This window comes from Xenia sp. Carnegie-2017, unplaced genomic scaffold (genome assembly GCF_021976095.1).
Source record: "Xenia sp. Carnegie-2017 unplaced genomic scaffold, XeniaSp_v1 HiC_scaffold_22, whole genome shotgun sequence".
Classification (NCBI taxonomy): Eukaryota; Metazoa; Cnidaria; class Anthozoa; order Malacalcyonacea; family Xeniidae; genus Xenia; species Xenia sp. Carnegie-2017.
In genome coordinates this window covers 17089290-17098805 of record NW_025813485.1, presented here as the reverse complement: position 1 = coordinate 17098805, position 9516 = coordinate 17089290, and the positions used below count along the sequence as shown (strand labels likewise).

The following is a 9516-nucleotide window of genomic DNA, read 5'->3' as shown; positions in this document are numbered from 1 at the left end:
AGAATTATCTTGCCAAGAGGCACTTGGACAAAATGACAAAGCTAAAAGCAATTGGAACACATAATTGTGTTAAATTATGGCATATGTTGTTAAAGCTAATAATAAAGTTTTGCAAAAGGTCAAAGCGTACGGAAACGCTAGGCATCCAAATCTCGGATAATTTTACGTTTCTCCTTTTGTAACTTTACTTCAGTGTTGCCATACTTTATTCCTTCAGTGTTGCCATATGAAATTTTAAAATATTCAGGTTCGCTTACGTCAAAATTCACAAAATGGCAAAGTTCATATTACATTTACATTTAATTTTTAATATCGGAAGTTAACGGGAAACCTTGGAATAACTCGGGATCTCACAATACTACGAACTTTGTCCACGATCTGGCAAACTGTATTCTTTCATCAATTATTCAAGTTGCATTAGTACTCAATTTATGCATAGTGAAAAATTCAAAATATTCTGCAATGTGAAAGTTAAACGTTTGTTTGCGCAAAGCCGAATTTTATAAAAGTTTGTAAGTTAGAACAACATCTCATTTTTGAATAGCAATGACTATTTATCTGTGCCATTGTGCGCAAGCAATTCTAAATTGCTTCTCGTAAACAAAATTTTCACACCAAATATGATTATTATATTTTTGATATTTTTACTGTCAGATGAACCAGATGAAGTCCAACTACCTATTTCCATCAAACGTTTTTTCAAGTCAACGTGCGTTAATATCTACTTATTTAAAAGATTTTAAAGTTTATGTTAAATTGTTGTCTTGCGTATTATTTTCATGTAGAATGTTGATGCTTGATCCTTAAATAACTAAAATTTGTTTGTTTTATTTAGAAAGAAGAGCTGCCAAATTTAAATCTGTGAAGAATTTTTTCATTTTAATGAAACTAAGAAAGCTGAGATAACGCTTTTGTTGAGGAATTTCCATTTCCAAATATCACTTGTTATAAGGATGGCAAAGAAATTATATGTTGTATTGGAAAGAAAATGAAAGTTTTCGAAATTTTAACTTTCGACCTGCGAACAGGATCAGTATGGATTAAACGGTGTCCCTCAGTTGGTTATTGAATCAATCTCTTTGTGAAAGATGATGGAAACTACACATGCTGCCACTACTAACAATCCACCTGGGAGGACGTTGTTTCATTTTACGTCAATGTTGGAGGTATACCTAGATTTTTCATTTATGTACTCAACAATGGCCCAAACATTTTGTTGCTTGGTTGCTTGGCAACGGCTAAGGCTTTTTCGTAAAATTACATGATTTGGAGCTCCCAAATGTACGAACTTTAACTTTCTTAAATTTGAAACAAATGATGTTAACAAGTTGCAACTTTCTTGACCCAAAATATTTTATTTAATTTCGGGAATAAAGCATTTTTATTGCAAAGTTGCTAGTAGATTTGCTTTTTAAATTTCTCACTTTGATCGTAAGGGAGTTTGATGTTGAAATTGTACTTTACATTTGTTCGTACAACTCGCCATTGTTAATGACACTGTGTCATCCAGACTGAAATTATTCATTTGATATTCTGATGGTTTTACAGTGCCACCACCCATCAGCACAGGAAATAGTAAATATTTCACAGCACGACACAACACTGAAGGCAAGATTAAATGCATGATAAGATGGTCTAATCCAAGACCCAATATAACTTGGTATCAACAAATCGTTATCAACAGTAGTGAACCTGTTTCGAATAACTGGACCCTTTCACTGTATAAGTCGTCGTTTAAAAAAGGAAAAAACAAAGGACAATATAAAAGTATTTTGAAGATACCGTGGTCTGAGGATGAAGGCTCAATGTTGTTCAGATGTGTTGCTCAAAACATTCATGGAAATGACAGTAGAATGTTTATGTTTATCCGATATGGTAAGATTTTTTTTTTATTTGTATGGTAAATATTGTTTATTAATATTAAATTGATTGTGAAATGTTTCGTTTTTTTTTGCTGTAGGAGATAACTTTGATCTTTTTAAAGTTTTTCCTTCTGGGGAAGTAATTTTAAATGAAAACGAGGACTTTATGGCAATTTGCAGAGTAGATGTTTTGATTCGTGATAATATTGCGTTTTACAAAGAAAATCCTCGTCGTGAAGTGATAAATAATGAAAGAACAGACGTCACCATAAGTAGAAATCCTCAATATCGTAACGTTACAATGAAAATAAGAAATATCAACATCAATGATTCTGGAACTTACAGATGTAGTGAAAAAAATGCTCTCAGTAATGAATATGTTGCTGTAACGTTGAATGTACGAGGTTAGTTGCTTTGAAATTTTTTATCATCAAAAGCATAAAGAAAAGTTTGTAAAAAATTTCCCACATTCTTGCTGTGTAACACAAGGAACAAACTTTTATCTTTCACAAACTATCTAAACTATTTTCAAACATTGAGTTGAAATTGAAGTTTTAAAACTTGCATTTTATTTGTAAACTATTTAGCTAATTATATGAAATTTTGTAAAGTCTTTTTTTCTGGTTATTTTATTGTATAGAATTTCATCCTCCTATCATTTATGGCATGAAAGATTCCACAATGGATCTGTTTAAAGATGACAACATCGAGTTGATTTGTAATGTGTCAGGTAATCCTCAGCCCAAGGTTATATGGTCAAGAAACGGTGAAGAAATTAATGGTGAAACAATAACAAATTGCAACAGTCAAGTTCCTAACTATTACTTCAAGAATGATGGAACAACTCTTATTATTTGTGGCGTTGATATTTCACAATCGGGAAATTACACATGCTTTGCAGAAAATCAGTTAGGAAACGTCACAGCAACTGTTTATCTTAATGTTACTGGTAATTAGACTTTGCATTTATTGAAGATAAAATTTTATAGTTGATTAAGGTTCACGTGAAAATGTTGTAAGAATTGTTCTGGAATTTCTGTTTTGTTAAACTATATATCATTCAACTTTTAACTTTTATCGGTGGCAAACATTATTATTTATTACAGCTTTATAAATTTGTATGTGCTCACTTACTAGAAAAACAATAACTTTCTAAAGAAATAAATAATGATAGTGATCTAAAATGTAGCCACATTACATGGACTACAACTTTCTGCCAAAAAAAAGAACTTTTTTCGTTGTGCAGCAAGTGGTAATCTTATAACTTGGGTACAATGGATTTTTATTGACAGTTTAGAAAAAAGAAGGGGTTAGTTATTATTCTTATAAGGCATGGAGCCCTTTTTCGTTCTAAAGACTGTAAAGAAATATGAATTTGTTGTTGTCACTTGAACATCGACCTCAAGGTTAGCACACGTTTTCATTTCGCTTATAAAAAGTATTGAAAATCATCGTTTTTTAAGAGCTTTATATATTGTCGCGAAAAAAAATTGGACGAAATAAATTTTATAGTTTCGGTAATTTCAACCCAGATATGCCGAAAAGGCGAAAGTTATAACAGAAATTAATCTTTGTATAAATGAAATTCCCAGCGTGATCAACTTTCAAATAAGAGAAAAAATTTAATACTAGTATGTCCATTTGAACGACAAACAAATTTTGAAATCTTCAAAACACTAAAGCAATCAATACTGCCTGTATACGTACTTGCATTTTATAATTTCTTTTGATACTGTCGTGGTAATTGAAAATGTTACCTCCAGCTTGTTTAAAGTTGATTATAAATTTGAGATCAGTTGCACCACAACTTTTCATTCACGATTGTCTTTGCATGTGACCAGTGAGTGACCATGAATTTATGAATGGCTAATTGACTAGTTTTATGGTCCTAACTTCTATTTCCTTCTCCTCAGAAATTCTCATTTACGAACGATAAACATTTATTTTAAATGATTTTTCATGGAGAAGTTCAGTATGATAAGAGGCGTAGGAGGCAAAGTTGGGGAGACGCTTTTCTTGCAAAAGTGGGCACTGAGTTGTAAAAAGAGCACTTTTTATGTTAAATTTTAAAGTTGGGGGTAGAACGCTCCACCTGTGCCCTCCCCTTCTTATGCGACTGAATATAAGTAGGATCGAGCTTATATGCTTCTGCAAAATAACGATGTTTGCGGAATGTAATGACCTCGAAAAATTATTAAATTAGACAAGAAAACTTTATGTTTTATGCTATGACCTGATATAATAATTGACAAAGTTTATGATTCTATCGTCTTTTCTTGTCTTTACTACATAAATTAAAACTAACAATGTAATGTCCAGATACGTGGATGTTTTTGTATTTTAATTTAAGTGTAAGGTGTGAATGGTTAGAAAGAACTATTTTACAGATTCAAGATTTATAAAATCAGTCAAAACTCATGTCTCGCTTTTTTTAACTTTGATTAAAGTTCACAGCACACTTCCCCCAACTTTTCTAAATAGATCGTGAAGGTCATTGCCATTAGCAACCTATTCCTTGAAGGGATGATGCGACGTAAGTGTCAGAGAGTGAACTCATGAAGATTGTCAGGAATCAAAATTTCTTGTATATGAATATAACCATTCGAAAAAATCCTGATAGATGTTTAGAGAGTAATAAAAGATATGCTACCTAAAAATATTTGTTCTTTGCCGTGTTGGACATACTTGCATCTTACAAAAGTTGTTGACAAAGCGAAAATTCAAGTGCAAATTTATACGAACCTAGACCGGATGCAAAACCACTGAATGCAAACCATTCAGACCGGATGTAACATATGTAGTATTTTTATATTTCTCAAGCGAAGTATAAAAAGGCTTTAAGCTGACTAGTTAATTTTCTTCATGCTGTCCCTTATTAAAAGACACGGCGGGACTTTATAAAAAAATCAATAACAAACATCAATTTTTGATATTTTCCCACTATATAATAGATGATACTGTATGCATAAACGAGCATGATCTACAGCAAAAATTCAATGATGAAGATGATTCATCATCAAAAATCTTTACTCCCAAATTTTATATCGATTTCCAAGAACAATTTCCTAATCCACTTTTGTGTGCAAAACCAATAAATTCTAAAAAAGAGGCTACGCTCGTAAGAGAGATACAAGGAGATGTATGGATTGACGTATATAATTCTGCGTTTGCGGTTTGTATTTAAAGTTTTCATCCATCAACAAGTGTGGACCGTAAGTTCTTACGGTAGCAATTACCATAGATCAGTATTTCAATGTTATGATGCCACTGAGATAAATAATTAAAATTTTCATTTAGTATATTATATTTCTTGATTATATCACTATCTTTGAAGATTAAAACGATTATGTTGTCAGGATTAAAATATCTTCAAAATTTTATGAGCTTTGTTCAGATGAACAAGAACTCAAGAAGATCAGGCTAGGAAGGGCCAAAACTTGAACGTTAATTTGGGAGGTGAATATTTATATGTATTGGGGAATATGAAATTCGGGCTGTGCTGAATATATGAATATTCACCCCAATTAACGTTCTAGTTTCACTCTGGGCTAGGGTACTGCATTGAGAAACAGCTGTAAATATTAATATCCCGTCTGCTTGGAAGTGCCTAGCATCACAACATGCATAATATGTGTATTTATGAATGCCAGAGCTGTCTTATGCCATGATATTTTGTTACGTCTTGTTAATTCATCATTATATGCAGTCCACCTGTCATCATATGCAGCTCATTCCTCCTTATATGAAAGTATTTTTGTTATATGCGTTCCATTTGTCATTATATGTAATGCACTTTTCATTATACCTTAACTTATTTTCTGGTTATTTCGTTATGGTTATTTCGTTATGTAGTAATTTCGTTATGTGGTAATTTGTTATGTGGTAATTTCGTTATGTGGTAATTTCGTTATGTTATTTCTATGTGGTAATTTCGTTATGTGGTTATTTCGTTATGTGGTAATTGTTATGTGGTAATTCTGTTATGTGGTAATTTCGTTATGTGGTAATTGTTATGTGGTAATTTCGTTATGTGGTAATTTCGTTATGTGGTAATTTCGTTATGTGGTAATTTCGTTATGTGGTTATTTCGTTATGTGGTAACTTCTGTTATGTGGTTATTTCTGTTATGTGGTAATTTCGTTATGTGGTAATTTCGTTATGTGGTATTTGTTATGTGGTAATTCCGGTATGTGGTAATTTCGTTATGTGGTAATTCTGTTATGTGGTTATTTCGTTATGTGGTTATTTCGTTATGTGGTACGTCATGTGGTAATTTCGTTATGTATATCTCATCATGTGGTCACTTTTTTTCTTCGTTATGTGATATTTAACATGAAGTACCATATTAAATGAAGATATGGTCTTAGCACTTTGCTGGACAATTTAAGCAATCATCTCAGGAACCTGAAAAATTCAGGTGACTAACGGGATTCGAAACCCATGGCCTCATTAAACATTCATACGAAGTACCTTCGATTAACTGAAACACAGGCTCAAATTAACATTTGTAATTTGTATTAAACGATTTGTTCAACACGTTGAATAGTCAAATAGTCAATAGTATAATAGTATTTGCGTTAATAGCCCTGCTCTAACCAATTAGAGTTGAGAATTTTTTCATGTATATTATAAATAATGAAATACATGATATATCCTTTGTATAATACGCAATACGGAATAGGAATAAAAATAGCGCCAATCGGTGACATGCAAAGAGTTTTGGAAAGCTTGGATTTAGCTCTCATACTCAACTTGATAGAAGAACGCGTTACTCCAGATATTGTTTGCAGACTTTCATTGCACGATTTAGGCAACTCGTCTTATCTAATCCTAGTGAAATAATGTCTTTGAGAATCGAGTGCACGAAGTATGGAATGCACAGCCATAAAAAAAGAAGTCCAAATGAGACTACCCATGCCATATTTTGAAATAATGAGAGAGCTATTGGAGAGTTTTTAGAAGAAGATTTCTTGATAAGAGAAATTGCAACAATGTTATCTGTGTCTGAAAGCACAATATATCGTCGAAAGAGAGTTTACGGTCTTAGCAACAGCAAACAGCACGAAGACGAATACGCTCTCTATTGTAGTTATGCCAAGTCGGATTAACTCTGCATCGGTCATTGCTAAACTACGTCGGGCTCATAACTTTCTCCATTAAATCTCTCAAACAAACTCAAGAGACCTGCCTTTCTAATATTTTATCCATTATATCTGGCAAAATGACGCACGACGCAAATAATATTGCTTATTGATATTTGACTATTCAACGTGTTGAACAAATCGTTTGTTACAAATTACAAATGGTTTAATTTGAGCCTGTGTTTCAGTTAATCGAAGGAACTTCATGTTAGATATCACATAACGAAGAAATAAATATGACCAAATAATGAACCATAAAGAAATTACCACAACGAAATTACCGCATAACGAAAATTACCACATAACGAAATTACCACATAACGAAATAACCACAAAACGAAATAACCACATAACGAAATTACCACATAACGAAATTACCACATAACGAAATAACCACATAACGAAATTACCACACAAATGAAATAACCACAAAACGAAATAACCATTATAACGAAATTACCACATAACGAAATAACCACATAATAAGTTAAGGTATATGAAAGTGCATTACATATAATGACAAATGGACCGCATATAACAAAAATATCAATGTATATAATGAGGAATGGACCGCATATAATGACAGATGGACTGCATATAACGAATGTATCAATGCATATAATGACGAATGGACCGAAAATAATGATGAATTAACAAGACGTAACAAAATATCATGGCATAAGACAGCTCTGGCACCATATGTATTGACCACATCCGGATCGGATGCAACTGCACAGTATCCACCTATTTGTTTATGCAAAACACGCATGATCAATTTTGACATTTGATTCAGCAACTATTATTATATTATGCTATCATTACTTAACAATTTCAGTTTCAACTTTGTGTTGTATGTTTGGTATTTTTGAGACAGGTTATGAACTCGATTTTGGCCTTTTTAACTTTCATTGACCTTTGAAAAACAAATTGGCTATTTAAATTTAGTCTCTTGTCACTTCTAATGTTTGGCAATTTTCCAATGCTTTGCATGTGTACTTGAAAAACCTTTTGTTTCAAAAGTCACGGTCGAAAGCGGTTTACTTGAGAAAATTCACTAACACTAGAAGACTGACTGCGTTAGGTTGTAAAGGTTATTTTCATATCATATTGAATTTGGGGTGTTTGTCAATCATGGTGTTTGTTTGCTCGAAACCAAGAAGTTATGGAGTAGTTTTCTTCCTCATGTCCATATTCGTCAGAGTGTTCTCGCAATCTCCACCAAACGGTAAGTTTTCTTCATTCATACACATTTTAGATTTTACACATTTATATAATACATTAAAAGTCGAATTTGCGTAAGGTGCTGAAAGTTTCCTTGCTATAAATAACACTTTTAAGAATAACTAGTGATGAGGGAATGATTTTGCTCTTGATTTCAATGAACTGTATACATGCATGTAATTGGAAGGCTACCCAGCCTACGCGTATCAATCTTACACATGGGCTTAGCTTTAAATTTTCAGTGCAATAGCAGTAATGATGTAAATGTGAAAGCTTAATTGAAAATATTCTGAAATGCCTTACATATGAACATGCGATTGACTTATCTAATTAATGTTTACCAATTTTCTTTCATTTCTTTGTTAGACAAAATGAAATATTTTAACTTCAGCTAGTGATTTCATTCGTATTGTTAAGGTATTTGCATACTGGTAAATGAATTGGGCTTATGCATAAAATAACATTCCAATTTACCTTCTGCATAATAAACAACAATGATGGCTAAATGTTGAAAAGGTCTATAAATATGATCGATTATTTAATATTTTTTTCATATAATTCTTCCTGGTTATGTGACTAGTGTAATTTTTTTCAAAAAACAATTCAAAGAATACAAAAAAACCTTTTTTGTAAAAAACTAACGCACCAATAATCAGTGATAAATGTACAAGGCACTTGGCAAATCATTACAAATTAATGGCTTGTAGCTACTTAGCAATTGCATCTGCAGAGTTTTGCCAAGGGAATTGCTCACAAACAGCAATTTATATTACGACGAATATAAATAAAACAGAGTGGAACACGTCGTTTTTGTGCGTAGTCACACATATGTTAAGTTATGAGTATAGTAATTATTTGGTGGTTTCCGCTCTGTGTATGTTGAACACTGCAGATATTTATGAAATAAACGTGCAGAATAATGATTAATGCCATTTAAAATGCTGAGGATGACAGTGTTGTTTTTCAATTGTTGAATTAACAATTTTTGTGTTGAAATTATTTCATCACGATAAAGGAGATGTTTATGTATTTTTATTTAATAAATACAAATATCGTTGTGTTTGCATGTATATTCTGCTCTGGATTTTACTGACAATAGTCAAGACGTTTTTTATAAAGTTTTTCATTTGCGTCGATTGTGCATGTTTTATGTAGGTTAAATATCATTTGAACAGTGTCCCAAGCCAGGTTACACACCTATTTTTGAGAAGCAAGGCCAGTCTGGAATGGGCCAAACAGAGCCTTCAGCCTTGACTGGTTTTGTGGTAACACTGCAATCACATCCATCAAAA

General features: G+C 32.2%; 1 protein-coding gene across 1 annotated transcript; it reads left to right on the top strand.

The window, feature by feature from the left end:
* The first annotated feature begins 1140 nt into the window (after positions 1-1140).
* On the top strand, positions 1141-2827 carry LOC124447358 (neural cell adhesion molecule 1-like). The gene is made up of 4 exons (XM_046998271.1): positions 1141-1166; positions 1549-1875; positions 1961-2266; positions 2503-2827. The coding sequence occupies exons 2-4, from the start codon at positions 1623-1625 to the stop codon at positions 2817-2819; spliced, it is 876 nt and encodes a 291-aa protein (XP_046854227.1). The 5' UTR covers positions 1141-1166; positions 1549-1622; the 3' UTR covers positions 2820-2827.
* Positions 2828-9516: the final 6689 nt, after the last annotated feature.